This window comes from Monodon monoceros, unplaced genomic scaffold (genome assembly GCF_005190385.1).
Source record: "Monodon monoceros isolate NGI ecotype Baffin Bay Population unplaced genomic scaffold, NGI_Narwhal_1 Super_Scaffold_21, whole genome shotgun sequence".
Lineage (NCBI taxonomy): Eukaryota > Metazoa > Chordata > Mammalia > Artiodactyla > Monodontidae > Monodon > Monodon monoceros.
In genome coordinates this window covers 49,632,884-49,653,291 of record NW_021703778.1, presented here as the reverse complement: position 1 = coordinate 49,653,291, position 20,408 = coordinate 49,632,884, and the positions used below count along the sequence as shown (strand labels likewise).

The window sequence follows — 20,408 nt, the reverse complement described above, 5'->3', positions numbered from 1 at the left end:
AAAATCAACAATAATATTGGCAAAAATTATCAGAAGCTACATGTACAGAACTCTGGAAATTAACCAAAGACTTGCAGTAATACAGGCAGGGTTTATGTAAGAAAAATGGCAAAAATCTCAGTAAGAAGACTAAGCTGTGAACTTTGGGGTATTTTTACTTGCCCCAGTCCTATACCCTACTCTCCACCTCTGCAGAAGCCTATAAAATCACTTTGCTTTTCACTTCAATTGCAGTAGCCTGGCTAGTACCTAAAGGGGCAGAACCAAGTTGGAGTTCATTTCCAGAGAACTGTCATTTGACTGTCTCATGGATCTCTGAAAGACCCCACTTGCAAGGCTGTTTTTAACTTGATCTGACTAGAAGCTTGCCCAGTACAAAAACCCTTTCCCCAATTGAGATAAATTACAGGCAATTGTTTAACTTCGCTGGTGCCTGAGGCACTAGATAACAGCTGGAGCAAACAACAGACAACCAAAAACCTTAAATGAAAACGTTGGGGAGTTCCTTCCAAAGGAACTTTGAAAAACTCTGACATATTTCTAGAAATCTAGAAGGTCACATGCATGCCCAGAGCTCATGCACATATGCTCAGGAAAGACCCGAGAAGACCCTAAGCTCTCACCTCTGCTGGACTTGAAGTTCTACATAAGAAGTGAAGTCTAAGGCAAAGTTGTCAAGTGCCTAGATGAGAGGGGAAAGCATGCCACAATACATATACAGAGACCCTCAGCAAGGACTGGGAGACTTAGCAGATTCAGGTAGGTAAGGAAATCTCTGCTTGATCATTAGCTGACCACTAAGGTAACTGAGCACAAGAACAACACAAAGATGTCTTGTCTCATCACTTCTATTCAACATTCTATGTTCTAGCCAGGGCAACTAAGCAAGAAAAAGAAATAAAAGGCATACAGATCAGAAAAGAAGAAATACAACTCTTTACTGGTAGATGACTTGATCTTATATATAGAAAACCCCAAGGAATTCAACAACAAAAAAGAGCTAATGAATGAATTTGACAAGGTTGGAGGATATAATATCAATATACAAAAATCAACTGTATTTTTATATACTAGGTACTGAACAATTCTAAAGTGAAGTTAAGAATATAGTTCTTGGGCTTCCCTGGTGGCGCAGTGGTTGAGAGTCCACCTGCCAATGCAGGGGACACGGGTTCGTGCCCCAGTCCGGGAAGATCCCACATGCCGTGGAGCGGCTGGGCCCGTGAGCCATGGCCGCTGAGTCTGCGCGTCTGGAGCCTGTGTTCCGCAACGGGAGAGGCCACAACAGTGAGAGGCCCGCGGAAAAAAAAAAAAAAAAAGAAGAAGAATATAGTTCTATGTACAATAGCATCAAAAAGAATAAATCTAACAGAAGAAATTCAGCATTTTTACACTGAAAAATGTTCAATGTTCAAATTTTAAAAGAAGACCTAAATAAATAGAAAGATATCCCACATTCAAAAATTAGAAGACATAATACTGTTAAGATGGCAATAATCCACAAACTGATCTAAAGATTCAGCGTAGTCGTTATCAACAATCACATCTGGCGTTTTTTTTTTTTTTTTTTGCATGAATTGACAAGTGGATCTTAAAATTCACATGGAAATGCAAGGGATTTAGAATAGCTAAAACAATTTTTAAAAATAAGGATAATGTTGGAGGATCCATACTTCTCAATTTCAAAACTCACTACAAAGAGTAATCAAGTTTGCATGGTACTGGCAAAAAGATAAAACATACAGATCAATGGAACAGAAGTGAAAATCCAGAAACATGCCCATGTGTCTATGGTCAACTGATTTTTAACAAACATGCCAAGACAATTCAATGGGGAAAAGAGTAGCCTTCTCAATAAATGGTGGTGAGATAACTGGATATCCCATGCAAAAACAGAACATAGACTTCTACATCATATCATATGCAAAAATTAACTCAAAATGGATCAAAGACCTAAATGTAAGAGCTAAAATTATACAACTCAAATAAGAAAAGAGGGATAAATCTTCATGACATTGGATTAGAAAGTTTCTCAGACATGACAACAAAACACAAGCAACCAAATAAAAATTTATCAAGAAAGTGAAAGATAAACCACAGAATGGGAGAAAATATTTGCAAATCATATATATCAGGGGTCCCCAAACCCCAGGCCGCAGAGCGGTACTAGTCAGTGCCCTATTAGGAACCAGGCCGCACAGCAGGAGGTAGCGACAGGCGAGCAAGAGAAGCTTCATCTGCCGCTCCCCACTGCTCCCCATCGCTTGCATCACCACCTGAACCACCTGCCCCCACCCCGTCCGTGGAAAAATTATCTTCCCCAAAACCAGTCCTTGATGCCAAAAAGGTTGGGGACTGCTGATATATATGATAAGGGTCTGGTATTCCAAATACATAAAACACTCTTAGATAATAATTTTTAAATGGACAGCAGATTTGAATGATTTCCCCAAAGAAAATATACAAATGGCCAATAAGCACAGGAAAAGACATCATTAGTCATTAGAAAAATACAAATGAAAACTACAAGATACCAGTTCACACCTATTAGGGAGTTACAAGGAATTGGGGGAGGGGAATGACTATTGATGGGTTTCTTTTGGGATGATGAAAATGTTCTGGATTAGACAGTGATAATGGTTGCTCAACCTTGTTTATATACCAAAACCACTGAACCATACACTTTAAAAGTGTATGATTAAAATTTTATGGTACGTAAATTATATCTCAATTTAAAAAATGAAACATGCAATTTCCACGTGACTCAGCAATTACATTCTTAAGCATTTATCGCAGAGAAATGAAAACTTATTCACACACAAAAAAACATGTACATGAATGTTCATAGCAGCTAAAATTTCATAATAGCTAAAAACTGGAAACAACCAATATGTCCTTCAATAAGTGAGTGGATGAACAAACTCCATTACATCCATACTGTGAAATATAACCCAACAACATAAAGGAACTATTGGTACATGCAACAACTTAAATAGCTCTCAAGGAAATTATGCTCAATGAAAAAAAAAGCCAGTCCTGAAAGGTTATATACTATATGATTTATATAACATAACAAATTAAAATGACAAAATCATAGAGATGGAGAACAGAGTAGTAGTTGCCAGGGTTTGGGGGACAGGGGGAATGTGATTATAAAAGGGTAGAAAATGATGAAAACTGAATAATATCAGTGGATTGTAGCAATGTCAATTTCCTGGTGGTGATCTTATACTGTAGTTATACAAGACATGAACACCGGCAGAAGCTCAAAGAGTACACAAGGATGTTTACGTATTATTTCTTAAGATTACGTGTGACTACCATTATCTCAAAGTAAAAAGTTTAATTTTTAAAAAAGGAAATAAAGACATTTTTCAGGCAAACCAAATCTGAGAGAATATAGGAATTAATATTAAAGACTTTTTTTTCTCATTTTAAAAGTTCTTTAATTAACAACTTAAATTCAAAATTATAATAGTGTATTTTGCCAGTTATCAATTTTGTCTCTCAGCTCCAAATCTACCTGCTATGCCATATTGGAGCTGGACCCTGTCAAAATTTCTCCTTTGCCAACTGATCTAATGTTAGGCCTAATGTTATCAAAAGAGGGTACTGGAGTGACTCTGCAAGATGAGAGTAGCAGGAAGGCATTTCCCTTCTGGATCCAGTCCCCTTTCAATTTTTTATTCAGCACACAGCCAAGGCCCAGTAGTCCTCTTGGACAACCTTAAACTACATTCTCAAAGTGACCATGAAGTCACTTTTGTGGCACCTCAGGCTATTATCCTCAGGCCACACTCTCCCTATCCAACAATGCACTCCTATAAAGAACTTCAGCTGGCCTCAAGCAACTGTCTTCCCACCCTGTGGCTACTTCTGCGTTAGCTCTGCCATGCTCTCAGGCAATTGCCTCCTTCCTACCAGTCAGACTGTTTCTAATAGATCAGCTCTACATTACCAACACCGTCCTGCAACAGTGAGCTGATATTACAGATCTGCTCTGGCCTAACCAGATGGCAAGGTTCTTCACAACCAGAGCACTGTATGTTTTGTGGCAGCCACATCTTATTTGAAGAAGTCTAATCTCAGCCTAGGTTTGGGGCTCTCCTAAGTCTTTAGTTCCTTCATTGTCTACTTTCTCTTGGTCCAGATCTACTTTTTTGTACTTACTAATTAATTATGAATACCATGGAGTCCTCTTTTACCTTTTTTAGTAGTTAATAACATTTTACTAGTTAACAGTTCTTTATATTAATTCTCCCTGCTTAAATAGGGGTATGGTTTCTATCTCCTAACTGGACCCTGACTGATATATACATGGTTTATACATACATAGATCTATCTCTCTCACAACACTCACACACATGTAAAACACAGGACAGTAGCACAAAGGATAGGAGCGATGAACTGAAAGTATTGATCTAAGGTTCTTATATTAAATGTGAAGTAGTATATTATGTGAAGGTAGATTATAATAGGTTAAAGAAACACAATATAAACCTTTCAACATTGAAATGAAGTAGAGTTAATAAATCAATAATGGTAGTAAAATTTAATCCTAAATAACACAAAAATAATTTAAAAGAAGAAAAGTAAAGAGGGAAAAAATAACAAAGAACAACTGGGACAAACAGAAGACAAACTGTTAAGTTGGTGAACTTAAATTCAATCATATCAGTAATCATATTAAACATAAACAGTCTAAACACTCCAGTTAAATGAGCCAGATTGTTAGACTGGTCAAAATCAAAGAACCAACTAATGTTGACCTCAAGAAACCCACTTGAGTTATAAAGGCAGAAACAGATTAAAATAAAAGAATGCAAGTTCTAATTCCAGTACAGCAGAATAAACTCCTACTGGACCAATCCTCTGGCAACTAAAACACTGAACAACACACACAGACAAAATGAACCTAAGGCACTGCAAGAGTAAACAAAAAAGCCAATTCTGAAGGAGAGTCAAAACTTATAAGAACGAACGGCACTGGGTGATTCTGGGTTTCATTTAAAAAAAAAAAAAAGCATTTAGTCTAAGGAAGGATACAGTTATCACAAAAAAATGGCTAAAATTCCAATAGAAAACTGCAGTGTTGCTAGCCTAAAGGAGGACAGAGTTCAGGGCAACCATGGCCCCTGACAAATAAAGGGAGAATACCAGAAAAAAAAATAAAAGCCAGGGAGGGGAAACCCCAAATCCTATGTATAAACTTTGCCTAAATCAGTGGCTGACTGCAAAACCATTTACATGTGGAGGAAACTACAACTAAAGATAAAAGAACCAGACTGAGATTTCAGCTGCCTTCCAAGAGGCTGTTTACTGCTTGAATCAAACCAGGTAAATTAATCACTGAAATATTGGGCTGGCCGGAAAGTTCGTTCAGGTTTTTCCATAAGATGTTATGGAAAAACCCAAACAAACTTTCCGGCCAGCCCAATAAAAACATCAACACTCTTTGATGAAATATAACAGATTCCAGTCTCCAAAACATATGTCCTCATTTGTCAGAATATAATCTAAAATTAATATATGAAAACCCAGAAAAATGTCAACAACAACAATGGATAGCAACCTCAAGAAAAGACAGCAACCTCAGGAGACAAATACTTTTAAAGGGCTCAAAGAAATAAAAACCGTCAAGTTAGAATTCAACAGCCATTGATAATTCAGTGTGGAGTCTTACGGTGCAATCTTCTTCATCTTCATGATTGTTTCACCTTTTTGCCTGAAACCCCCAAGAATTTTTCCTTTAGCTTTAAAGTCTGAAAAAACCTTTGAAAAAATTTCACACCCATTAGTAACAAAAAAATCTTGAGAAAATAGGAATTAATAGTGTGGTAAGTAGCCCCTAGGATGGTCCCCAATGATCTCTGCTACCTGGCATTCAGGACCTTGTGTAATAGCCTCCCCTTGAGTGTTCATTAGATCTAGTGGCTCCCTTCTAAAGGACAGATATAGTAACAGTGACAGGATGCCACTTCCACAATTAGGTCAGAAAGAGACTATGGCTCTTGTCTTGCATACCCTCTCTTGCTCTTCTGCTTGCTCACTCTGATGGAAATCAGCTGCCATGTTGTGAGCAACATAACAGAGGCTAAGTGGCAAGGAACTAAAGGAGTTCTCTGGCCAACAGCCAGCTAGGAACTGAGGCCCTCAGTCCAACGAACTGCAAGAAATTGGTTGAATCCTGCCAACAACCACATGAGTGAACACAGAAGAGGATCTTTCTTCAGTTGAGCTTTCAGGTAAGTCAGCAGCCCTGGGCAACAATCTTGATTAGAGACTTGAAAGAGACATTGAAGCAAAGTCACCCAGCTAAGCCAAGCCCAGATTCTGGACCTTCAGAAAATATCAGAGAATAAGTGTTTACTCTTTTAAGCACACCTACATTTTAAGCAAGTACATTTTGGGTAATCTGTTAAGCAGCAATAGATTACTAACACAGATGGATATTTACTGAACACAAAAGAATTGTGTTAACTGTAAAGCCAGCATCTTTCTTAGTGGGGAAAACCTGGAGGTATTCCCACTAAGGTCAGAAAGATGACAAGGATGCCCACTACCTCAAGTACAATTTCACACTGCTCTGGAGAAGGACTAGCCAATGCAATCAGAATAGAGGAGATAATTAAAGATTTGGAAAAGAAGAAATAACACTGTCTGTATTTTCAGACATGAGAGTATACCTGGAAAACTCTGGAGAATCAATGATAAAACTAACTCAAACAATAAAAGATTTCAGGAAGGAGCAAGATATAAAGTTAACATGCAAAAACCCATAGTGCTCCTATATACAAAAAAGAGCCAGTTAGAAGATATAACAGATAAGAAAAATCATTTACACAGCAAAAAAAATAAATATTTAGGAACAAACTATTAGAAATGTTCAAAATCTATATGAAGAAAAATATAAAGCACCTATTAAGGACAGAAAAGTAGACCTAAAAAAATGTTAAGGCATCCTTGTTCTTGGAAATACACACTGAAGTATTTAAGGGTAAAGAACCACAATGTATGTAACTTTTTCTCAAAAGCTTCAGAAAAAAAATAAATACACATATAATATGTATAAAGAGAATGAAAGCAAAAACTTGATAAAGCAAATGGGGTAGAACATCACCAAAGATGTTTAAACTGAACCTAATCCAGAGGAAACAATCAGACAAATCCAGACATCTACTTCAAAAAGATATTTTGGGGGGAAAATTGGGATAATTTAAATACGAACTATATATTAGATGATATTATTGAAATAATATTACTTTTCTTAGGCCTAAAAACAATACAGCTATGTGCAAAAACGTCTTTATTCTTAGGAGATACATACTAATGTATTTAGGGGTAAAGTATAATGTGTGTGAGAGAGGGAGAGAAGGAAGGTGGAGGGAGAGAGCGAGAGTAAAGAGAAGGTAGGAAAGGCAAAGAGAGAAAGGAAATGTGGCAAAATGTTAAGTGGTTAAATTTAGGTGAAGACTGAACAGTTGATCCTTGAACAACACGGGTCTGAACTACACAAGTCCATTTATACTCTGATTTTTTTTTTCAACAAGTACCTACTACAGTTCTACACCATCTGAGGTTGGATGAGTCCACAGATGTGGAACTGTGGATATGGAGAGCCGACTATAAAGTTATACTTGGATTTTCAACTATGAGGGAGTGGCACCTCTAACCCCCATGTTGTTCAAGAATCAATTGTATGGATGCTCACTGTACTATGCTTTCAACTTTTTTGTTGTTTTGAAATTTTTTAAAATAAAAGGATGGATAAAAAAGAAAACGACAGAGACTCCCGGCTTATAGAGGAAGGTGTAAAGTTAGCTTTCCCTACTTTACCTCCTGAAAATCATACCAAATAATAAAAGGAACAAGGAAAGGTGATGCAAATTCCTCCTTCAACGGAATTAGACAGGTAGAAAGAAAGGGAAATACAAGATATTGAAATTTCTTATCTTCTTTAGTGAACAGATACTTGAAGTTGATGTACTAAAAAACAAAGGTGTAAACATTATTTAGTATTATGGAGGTAAATCATCAACAGAACTAAAACAGATGTAGGATGTAAGGAAGGGGGCTTTTACTCTATATTTTAAATCTTTTATACCATCAGACTGTTTATATCAGTATCACATGTAGTAGTAGTAACAATAATAATAATAAATATTCCCAATTACATGGACTATCCAGAAGGATTCTGTGACAAAGATGCTGCCCCCAGAAAAAATGTATCTTTCATCACCTACACTACCCTGAAGTAAGATATTTAAAACACAAATTTAAATGGTAAAATACTTTAAAATACTATTGGGTTTAGCAGAACCACAGGTCTACCTACATGAGCACTATGATCATAATACCAAAAAATAATAAATTAATACATTAAAATTGTATTTCCCATTATTTCAAATAACTTAAAATTATGTTCATTCTTGTCTTTTAAAAAAATTTGAATAAGCAGACTCACAGTTCCACAAGGTTTGGAAGCTTCTGAGCAAGGTTTTCTGGCTGAAAATTAAAAACTCAGAATTAAATTTTATTTTTGAAAAATGTATAAACATTTCTAAATAGCTTAAACACAAAGTACTATCTTTTGAAGGGCTGTAAATTTTCAGAAAATGTGAAAATAATAAATCAGCAGGTCTGGGTTTATACTTACATAGACCATACTACAATTTAAATTTATACATTTGAACAGAAACCAGATCTCATACTCCACAATCATGGAAGAAATGAAAATGTTTTTAACAGACACAGACAGAGGGAATAACACTATGTGACGTCGGAGCCAGAGATTGGAGTGATGCAGCTGCAAAGTCAAGGAACACCGCTGGCAACCTCCAGAAGCTCAGAGAAAGGAACAGATTCTTCCTCAGAGCCACAAGAAGAAACCAACCCAGCCAACACCTTGATTTTGAACTTCTGCCCTCCAGAACTGTGAGACAATCAATTTCTGTTATTTTAAGTCACACAGCCTGTGTAATTTGTTATAGCAGCCCTAAGAAAATAACACCTACCCCCCGCCAAACCAAAATCCCAAATTGCACCTCAGGAGGAAGAAACTAAAATCCCAGGGGGCTGACACCAAAACCTAACCAAACTCAGGATAAAAAGAGTAAGCTGGAGCTCAGGTGGTCTAAGGGAGTGTCACATCTGGCCCAAGTTCTAAGTTCGGAGTAGGAGTGTGATGTGGCAGGGATAGGAAACTGGCCACTGGGAGGAGAGGAAGGGAGATGGGTCTAGGTCTCTTACACAGAGTCATAGCTCTGGAAGGACTGGCTGTTCCATGAAAAGAATCCTAGAAAAATTCCAGTCGTAGACTGAAAGCAGACTTCTCTCTGCTGGAGGCCCTGGGTAGAAGGAAAAGCCTCCTGTAAGTAACTGAAAGTCAGCCTGCATCTCTCACACATGCACATGCACACAGATACACATAAACACAAAGACAGGAGTTGTTAAAGCTAAAGGAGCACACTGAGTTAGGAGTAATTTTTTTTTATTCTACATTAAAACATACTGTAGAGTTAAGCCAAATATCAGTAACAAAGAATCAGGAATGACTTTTTAAAAGAAATTATGTCTAACCTGAGGCTTGAAAGACAAATATAAATTATCAGAGGTTGCCATGGAGCAGGGAGGAGGAAAGTTCTGGTTAGCTTTGTAGGCACATGAAGCAACATATGAAAAGACAAAAAGAGAGAGAGGTATGTTTGGGAAATCAAAAATATAATTTTTTCTGCTGTAACTCCCCAACAGTACTCATGACAAAAATCTTATATTTTCAAACACCTGTTATAAAAACAATGGTGTCAATAGAAAAACAAAAGTTTGGGGGACTATAAAGTTTTAGATTTGTAACAAATAATTTTTCTCAGAGAAACTTATAAACAGTGATTATCATTAGGAAAAGAACCAGTGTTGCTATTCTCCATCTACTTTTTTATCATCTGAATCTTTAACAATGAGCATGTATGTCTTTTAAATTAAAAAAAAATAATTTTAAAATGTAGTATTTAAATTGCTACATAATTGAGTAACCAATCATATGATATGCAATTTAGGTTCTAAACACTCAATAAGAGAAATGCCATTAGTTTGGTATTTCTGGGCCATCAGGTATGAAGGTATATGATTTTGCAGAGAGTACCAAGGAACAGATCACTAAGGGCTTATATTTTATATTGAGGAAAAACTATTTTTAAAAATCTTGAACACAATGGAAATCCACTAGTTTATTTTAATCAAGGAAATAAAACTATTAATTTCATATAGGTATATTGATGTATTTAAATACTTAGCAACAGTATCCCAAGCTACTTACACATATAATATCCTCGCCCTTTTACAATAAAATAGCACTGAATATGAATACTGTTTATGAAGTCAGTGAAACATTTATTGAGTTCCCACTTTTGATAAAACCACATTTTGTTTTCCAATGCTGAATGCTGTGATTCCCTTTCCCCCATGTTTTGACATCAATATCTGCAATGAGGTCCTTCATGAATGGTCTTTCCTTGAATGTTGCTCTTGGATCTGTCCAAGTCCCCAAAATGTTTCTTCTAGTACTGGTATCTCGCCTAGTAAGAGGAATATACACTTCCACTTTTAAGCATACTTACAAAGCATCCCAGGCAAACTAAAGCACTCTGTGGGTGGTGGAGGGGAGGTAAGGGGCTTAATAGTTGTTCCTCTAAAAAGGAAAGGCTTGTCCAGAAAAGAAGTGGTATTAGACCCTCATCTAGTTTGATCTGCTACAATATCAGTATCATATCTGGCTAACTAAAGGACTCATGGTCATTCTTTCCAGATACCTACTTGTCTCCATCAGACAGCATCACAATTTTTCCATGACAAACTAGTTACCTCTTTGAGCTATTTAGCTACACACACAATTAAGCACTGAATAATGTTCCTGCTGCCATTAGTGCATCACTATGTCTTTATTAGTAAGTACCCTGAGTTTTAATTTAAAAATAAGCACACCAACCTTGAGAAAATTGCAGTTCATCAGAATACTGGGTTTTAAAAAACCCCAAAAGCCTGGTAAATAATCAGCCTGCTGCAAAGGCTGTGGCTGACACCTACTGGTGTTCTATAATACATTCTCTGCTATCTAGTGGCACATTTTAGCAATGTAACTGAATAAGATAAGAGAAATATTATACATTTTAATTTTTCTATTTCCATAGTTTATGAAAAGTGGGTAAGAGACTGGACAACTATATGTTAACATCAACATTTTTGTTACTCTGCGGGTAACTAAGCTCTAATGCTGGATTACAGATGCCACACAAACTAGTTTATCTTGATTTATAGGATTTAGTCTATTAAGTTTTAAAATGTTTTTAAGTTTTAAAATCCTGATAGACAAAAGTAATAACCTTAGGGCTTCCCTGATGGTGCAGTGGTTGAGAGTCCGCCTGCCGATGCAGGGGACACGGGTTCGTGCCCCGGTCCGGGAAGATCCCACATGCCGTGGAGTGGCTGGGCCCGTGAGCCATGGCCGCTGAGCCTGCGCGTCTGGAGCCTGTGCTCCGCAACGGGAGAGGCCACAACAGTGAGAGGCCTGCGTACCGCAAAAAAAAAAAAAAAAAAAAAAAAAAAAGTAATAACCTTAAAGTGCCTTGCAAAACTGTTATTACTAATATTTCCTTCTTTTATGTCAAACAATTTTGACATAAAAAAGTTTTAATAAACAACCTGTACCCAAATTCCTTGAGTATGAATACTTCCTACTAAACTACTTAAAAATTGTTTTATAAATTAAGACAAAATTCTCTTCATTAAATCTCATACTATCACTTAACTGAACAATTTTTTCTTTACAAATAATGTAAAGGTAAACTTCAGCAAGCACAGTTAGTATAAAATTTACCTCAAATTTTGAATCAATGATGCTTTACCATGTCCTTTTACGGAGAACTTTGAACCCCCTTAAATGGGAATGTTTTAAAATTGTGTATCTTGGAACAAATATTTCGAATATGTTGCAAACACATGTTCAATCCTGTTCTCTTGTAGTGACTGTGCACTACTTACTTTCTTTTCTTCTCCTTCTGGGCAGCTGGTAGGATTACACTTCTCTCTTCAAGCTTGACGTGGCTAAGTGACTTGCTTCAGTCAATGGAATTATGTCAAAGTAGAGGCCTTAGAGAGCTTGAGCACGAAAGGTCCACAGTGACCTTTATCAGCTTTCATCCCTGAGTAAAGATACCATGAACCAAAGTCCCCGAGAGATCTGAGAGAGTAGTGCAGCATGAATGAGAAATCATTGTGCTGTTACAAACCACTAGGATTCAGGGTTCTGCAAAACCTGCCATCCAGCCTCTAACAACACATTTCAAAGAAGTCATGAATTAAGTGCATAGTTTTTACAGCAGTTATAAAAAGTAGAATAAAGTCAGACTTCTACCTCACACCATATACAAAAGTTAACTAAAAATTAACTAAAAACGGATCAAAGACTTATATCTAAGAGCTAAAACCATAAAACTCATAGAAGAAAACATGGGTAAATCTTCACGATCATGGATTTGGCAATGGATTCATAGATATGAAACCAAAAGCAGGAGCAACAATAGAAAAAATAGATAAACTGGACTTCATCAAAATTTAAAATTTTTGTGCATAAAAGGACATTTCAAGAAAGTGAAAAGGCAATATATAGGAGAAAATATCTGCAAATCATATATCCAATGGGGTCTAGCATTCAGAATATATAAAGAACACTTACAACTCAACCACAAAAAACAAACAACCCAATTGAAAACAGGCAAAGGATTTGAAAAGACATTCTTTAAAGAAGATATGCAAATGGTCAAGAGCACATGAAAAGACACCCAAATTCATTAGCATTAGGGAAATGCAAATCAAAGCCACAATGAGGTACCACTTCAAAACCACTAGGATAGCCATAATTTGTTAAAAATGTAAAATAACAACTATTGACAAGGATGTGGAGAAACTGGAACCCTTGTACATTGCTGGCAGTAATGTAAAATGGTTCAGCCACCGTAGAAAACAGTTTGGCTGTTCCTCAAAAAGTTAAACATAGAATTGCCGTAAGACTCCATAATTCTACTCCTATATATATACCCAAAATAATTAAAAACAGGTACTTAAACATGTACATGTACACCCATGCTCATAGCAGCACTGTTCATAATAACCATAAGGTGGGAACAGCCCAAATGTCCATCAATGGATTAACAGATAAATTATAGTATACTCATACAGTGGAATCTAATTAAGTCATAAGACGGAACGAAGGAATGATACATGCTACCACTTGGATGAAACTTGAGAACATTTTGCTAAGTGAAAAGAAGCCCTACACAAAAGGTGACATACTGAATGATCCCATTTATACGAAATATCCAAAACAGATAAATCCAGAGAGATAGAACACAGATTGCTGGTTGCAGGGCTGGGGTGTGGAGGAGAGTGGGGAGAAACTGCTTAATGGATAAGGGGTTTTCCTTTGGAGTCATGGATATGTTTGGAGCTAGAAAGAGGTGGTGGTTGTGCAACACTGTGAATATACTAAATGTTACTTAATTTTTCACTTTAAAATGGTTAATTTTACATTATGTCAATTTCACCTCAATTTAATTTTAATAAAGTTAATAAAGTTTTGGTACTGAAGGCAAAAAGTACTTCATTCAAAACCCACCACAACATACTCAACAAGCTTTCTAGTTGGATTAATAATTTGGTGTCACTGCTTCTGGGCAAGCATACAGCAAGGGTTAAATACCATGTGGCTATAGGAGAACAACTAAGGTAAACCTCTTTTACTACCAGGAATATTATTTCATTCCTCCTCCAGTATTTCTCCCTCTTTTATATATGCTATAGAGGAGGATCTCTCAGCAGGAAAGTCAGAAGCTCCGGCGGGCTAATGGGAACAGAGAGAAATTAGCAGCACCACCTTTCCTTGTCCACAATAGCAGAAAGGCCCTCCACAGTCCTACTCACCATTTGCTCCCCAATGTCCCTTACCATTTACCCTCTTGTCTCCTGGCTCACTTCCCATTAACTACTCATTTTCCTCTTTTAAAATTTCTCTCCAAATAAACATTAAGCAGACCAAAAAAGCATGAGCCTGTCTTAAACACTTGTCACATTTCCTTGGTGTTTCCGGGAGATAGAAAAACACATCAGATTCTCAATATCTGCATCTACCATCATCAAAATCTCTGATGGTTAAATTCCTTTCTTCTGAAACGAGTGACACAAAGGAATGTTATTAAGTATCGTTTTCATTTGAATTATCCTAGAAAGCCTGACACACATTTTGGGAGGAGAGAGATGAGGGGAGGTACTAGGGAGAGGGAGAAGGGGCAATAAGAAACGTGCTTAAGAGCATTAACAGCTCACTAACCCCTCCTGACAAGGGCTGTGCAATCACTGTTAGGTCAAGGACGACTAGAAGTTACCACTGACATCCTGTTTCCCAGCAAAAATGTAATGACTACACTGGGCAAATAATGAGTAATCTAGTCATAAGCAATACAAAAAGATAATCCCAAACATATGTCAGTGTTTTATGGGAAAGTGCAAATTTTGATTATTTGGATATGAAAGCATAGCATCTTTGGGGTTTTTTATTTTCTTGGTTCTAAAAGAAAAACAATGAAAAACCATGGCAAATACCCAAATTTCTTGGAATGCATCCATCAAAATAATCACAGATATTTTATGTCCCAAGTTCATTAAAACAAAAATTTCATTGGAAATTCATTGAATACAAGCATTACAAATATTAAAATAAAGCCATTTCAAAAGGGAAGGAAAGGGGAGGAAATTGAGGAAAGGAAAATTTTTCAAAATGTGGACAAGTTCTTTTGTTTCTAAAGTTGTCTTTGAGGTGTCTAAAAAGAATTCTGGGAAAGTTTTTCTTTACAATTCTGTAGCATTAACACAGTGGCAGTTTGACTTTCATGATAAAAATGAGTTGCTACTACCAATTTTAAGGTATTCTTTTTTTTTCCAGTCACTCACACCACTGGTCCAACAGAACTTCTACAATGATGGAAATATTCTCTAGCTACATGACCAATATAGTGGTCACTAGCCACATGTGGCCATTAAGCACTTAAAATGTAGTTACTGTGACTATGGAATTGAATTTTCAGTATTATTTTGTTATATCAATAATTTAAACATTAGTACCACACATAACTAGTAGCTATAATGTTAGTGCAAAATTTATATCATTACACTCACTACCAACTTTTCACTTAAAATCAGCTCTTTTAGATATAAAACATAAAAGAACTACTTAACTAACTGCATGAATGATAAAATTTTTAGATTTATTTTCTTCGAAATGATGAAATATTTGTTTGACATTTATAGAGGCTAAAATTATCACCTTAAAAAATATAAATAAATAAATGTTAAGTATCTGCAAAACACGCCCCAACTAGAGAAGCCCACACACCGCAACTAGAGAAGCCTGCACACCGCAACGAAAAGATCCCGCGTGCCACAATGAAGATCCTGGGTGCCACAACTAAGACCCAACATAGCCAAATAAATAAATATTTTTTTAAAATTTTCTGTAAAGTATTAATATTAAAAATATTTGTTTAAAAAGGAAAGCTATATAGATATCATAAACAAGGGTTGAAGATTAGATCATCATATGCCCCCACCTACTTTCTATTTTTATTTTTAAAAAAACCTATTTAATATGCATTAAGTATGATTTTATAAATGGAATTTTCAAAGCAAAAATAGACACAAAAAAGAATACTAAACATTTTTTTCCATAAGGCCAGATCAACCATTTAAAAATATACCTACCCTTTCTAATTCTACATGCTTATAACATAATTGTTTATTTTAGGAGGGAACAGTGTTCCAAGCTCAATGTATGATATTTTAAGCACATTACATACATTTTATCAATTTACCTATCTATCTAGAGAGGGAGAGGGAGACACAGAGACTGATTCGATGGGGCTAACATTTAAAAATTGGTATCTAGAGTAAGACGCGGAGATCACCTTCCTCCCCACAGATACACCAGAAATACATCTACGCGTGGAACAACTCCTACGGAGCACCTACTGAACGCTGGCAGAAGACCTCAGACCTCCCAAAAGGCAAGGAACCCCCCACATACCTGGTTAGGGCAAAAGGAAAAAATAAACAGAGACAAAAGGATAGGGACAGGTCCTGCACCAGCGGGCGGGAGCTGTGAAGGAGGAAAAGTGTCCACACACTAGGAAGCCCCTTCGCGGGCGGAGTCTGCGGGTGGCGGAGTGGGGGAGCTTCGGAGCCGCGGAGGAGAGCACAGCAACAAGGGTGCGAAGGGCAAAGTGGAGAGATTCCAGCGCAGAGGAAGGGGGCCGACCGGCACTCATCAGCCGAGAGGCTTGTCTGCTCGCCCGCAGGGGCGGGCGGGGCTGGGAGATGAGGCTCCGGGAGGGGACTGCGGTTGGCAGCGTGAACACAGCCTGCAGGGCGTTAGTGCACCGCGGCTAGCCGGGAGAGAGTCCGGAGAAAAGTCTGGGCCTGCTGAAGAGGCAAGAGACTTTTTCTTCCCTCTTTGTTTCCTGGTGCACGAGGAGAGGGGATTAAGAACGCTGCTTAAGGGAGCTCCAGAGACGGGCGCGAGCCGCGGCTAAAAGTGCGGACCCCAGAGACAGACACGAGACGCTAAGGCCGCTGCTACCGCCACCAAGAAGCCTGTGTGCGAACACAGGTCACTATCCACACACCCCTTCCGGGGAGCCTGTGCAGCCCGCCACTACCAGGGTCCCGGGATCCAGGGACAACTCCCCCGGGAGAACGCACGGTGCGCCTCAGGCTGGCAACGTCACGACGGCCTCTGCAGCTGCAGGCCCGACCTGCACTCCGTGACCCTCCCTACCCCCCCAGCCTGAGTGGGCCAGAGCCTCCAAATCAGCGGCTCCTTTAAACCCGTCCTGTCTGAGCAAAGCCCTCCGGCAACCTACACGCACAGGCGGGTCCAAATCCAAAGCTGAGCCCCTGGGAGCTGTGAGAACAAAGAAGAGAAAGGGAAATCTCTCCCAGCAGCCTCAGAAGCAGCGGGTTAAAGCTCCACAATCAACTTGATGTACCCTGCATGTGTGGAATACACGAATAGACAACGAATCATCCCAAATTAAGGAGCCGTGTGGATGAAAGGCTCTTGGTGCTGGAGCCAGGAGTTAGTGCTGTGCCTCTGAGGTGGGAGAGCCAACTTCAGGACACTGGTCCACAAGAGACCTCCCAGCTCCACATAATATCAAACGGCGAAAATCTCCCAGAGATCTCCATCTCAACGCCAGCACCCAGCTTCACTCAACGACCAGCAAGCTACAGTGCTGGACAACCTATGCCAAACAACTAGCAAAACAGGAACACAACCCCACTCATTAGCAGAGAGGCTGCCCCAAATCATAATAAGTCTACAGACAGCCCAAAACACACCACCAGACGTGGACCTGCCCACCAGAAAGACAAGATCCAGCCTCATCCACCACAACACAGGCACTAGTACCCTCCACCAGGAAGCCTACACAACCCACTGAACCAACCTTAGCCACTGGGGACAGACACTAAAAACAACGGGAACTTCGAACCTGCAGCCTGCAAAAAGGAGACCCCAAACACAGTAAGATAAGCAAAATGAAAAGACAGAAAAACACACAGCAGATGAAGGAGCAAGATAAAAACACACCAGACCTAACAAATGAAGAGGAAATAGGCAATCTACCTGAAAAAGAATTCAGAATAATGATAGTAAAGATGATCCAAAATCTTGGAAATAGACAAAATGCAAGAAACAGTTAACAAGGACCTAGAAGAACTAAAGATGAAACAAACAATGATGAACAACACAATAATTGAAATGAAAAATACTCTAGATGAGATCAATAGCAGAATAACTGAGGCAGAAGAACGGATAAGTGACCTGGAAGATAAAATAGTGGAAAAAACGAATGCAGAGCAGAATAAAGAAAAAAGAATGAAAAGAACTGAGGACAGTCTCAGAGACCTCTGGGACAACATTAAACACACCAACATTCGAATCATAGTAGTTCCAGAAGAAGAAGAGAAAAAGAAAGGGACTGAGAAAATATTTGAAGAGATTATAGTTGAAAACTTCCCTAATGTGGGAAAGGAAATAGTTAATCAAGTCCAGGAAGCACAGAGAGTCCCATACAGGATAAATCCAAGGAGAAATACGCCAAGACACATATTAATCAAACTGTCAAAAATTAAATACAAAGAAAGCATATTAAAAGCAGCAAGGGAAAAACAACAAATAACACACAAGGGAATCCCCATAAGGTTAACAGCTGATCTTTCAGCAGAAACTCTGCAAGCCAGAAGGGAGTGGCAGGACATATTGAAAGTGTTGAAGGAGAAAAACCTGCAACCAAGATTACTCTACCCAGCAAGGATCTCATTCAGATTTGATGGAGAAATTAAAACCTTTACAGACAAGCAAAAGCTGAGAGTTCAGCACCACCAAACCAGCTCTACAACAACTGCTAAAGGAACTTCTCTAGGCAAGAAACACAAAAGAAGGAAAAGACCTACAATAATGAACCCAAAGCAATTAAGAAAATGGGAATGGGAACATACATATCGATAATTACCTTAAATGTAAATGGACTAAATGCTCCCACCAAAAGACACAGATTGGCTGAATAGATACAAAAACAAGACGCATATATTTGCTGTCTACAAGAGACCCACTTCAGACCTAGAGACACATACAGACTGAAAGTAAGGGGATGGAAAAAGGTATTTCATGCAAATGGAAATCAAAAGAAAGCTGGAGTAGCAATTCTCATATCAGACAAAATAGACTTTAAAATAAAGACTATTAGAAGAGACAAAGAAGGACACTACATAATGATCAAGGGATCAATCCAAGAAGAAGATATAACAATTGTAAATATTTATGCACCCAACATAGGAGCACCTCAATACAGAAGGCAAATACTAACAGCCATAAAAGGGGAAATCGACAGTAACACATTCATAGTAGGGGACTTTAACACCCCACTTTCACCAATGGACAGATCATCCAAAATGAAAATAAATAAGGAAACACAAGTTTTAAATGATACATTAAACAAGATGGACTTAATTGATATTTATAGGACATTCCATCCAAAAACAGCAGAATACACATTTTTCTCAAGTGCTCATGGAACATTCTCCAGGATAGATCATATCTTGGGTCACAAATCAAGCCTTGGTAAATTTAAGAAAATTGAAATTGTATCAAGTATCTTTTCCGACCACAACGCTATGAGACTAGATATCAATTACAGAAAAAGATCTGTAAAAAATACAAACACATGGAGGCTAAACAATACACTGCTTAATAACGAAGTGATCACTGAAGAAATCAAAGAGGAAATCAAAAAATACCTAGAAACAAATGACAAAGGAGACACGACGACTCAAAATCTATGGGATGCAGCAAAAGCAGTTCTAAGAGGGAAGTTTATAGCAATACAATCCTACCTTAAGAAACAGGAAACATCTCGAATAAACAACCTAACCTTGCACCTAAAGCAATTAGAGAAAGAAGAACAAAAAAACCCCAAAGTTAGCAGAAGGAAAGAAATCATAAAAATCAGATCAGAAATAAATGAAAAAGAAATGAAGGAAACGATAGCAAAGATCAATAAAACTAAAAGCTGGTTCTTTGAAAGGATAAAAATTGATAAACCATTAGCCAGACTCATCAAGAAAAAAAGGGAGAAGACTCAAATCAATAGAATTAGAAATGAAAAAGGAGAAGTAACAACTGACACTGCAGAAATACAAAAGATCATGAGAGATTACTACAAGCAACTCTATGCCAATAAAATGGACAACCTGGAAGAAATGGACAAATTCTTAGAAAGGCACAACCTTCCAAGACTGAATCAGGAAGAAATAGAAAATATGAACAGACCAATCACAAGCACTGAAATTGAAACTGTGATTTAAAATCTTCCAACAAGCAAAAGCCCAGGACCAGATGGCTTCACAGGCAAATTCTATCAAACATTTAGAGAAGAGCTATCACCTATCCTTCTCAAACTCTTCCAAAAAATAGCAGAGGGAGGAACACTCCCAAACTCATTCTACGAGGCCACCATCACCCTGATACCAAAACCAGACAACGATGTCACAAAGAAAGAAAACTACAGGCCAATATCACTGATGAACATAGATGCAAAAATCCTCCACAAAATACTAGCAAACAGAATCCAACAGCACATTAAACGGATCATACACCATGATCAAGTGGGGTTTATCCCAGGAATGCAAGGATTCTTCAATATACGCAAATCAATCAACGTGATACACCATATTAACAAATTGAAGGAGAAAAACCATATGATCATCTCAATAGATGCAGAAAAAGCTTTTGACAAAATTCAACC

General features: G+C 37.8%; 1 protein-coding gene across 6 annotated transcripts in view; it reads right to left on the bottom strand.

The window, feature by feature from the left end:
- LRRC28 (leucine rich repeat containing 28) overlaps window positions 1-20,408 on the bottom strand; it is a 190,309-nt gene that overhangs the window by 155,472 nt on the left and 14,429 nt on the right. For all 6 annotated transcript variants that reach the window (XR_003795906.1, XR_003795905.1, XR_003795908.1 and 3 more), the window contains one exon: window positions 8,465-8,505. Coding sequence is in view for 2 of the 6 variants with exons in the window: in XM_029237829.1 (XP_029093662.1) it covers window positions 8,465-8,505 (41 nt within the window). In the remaining 4 variants the exon portion in view is untranslated. The remainder of the gene's footprint in view (window positions 1-8,464; window positions 8,506-20,408) is intronic.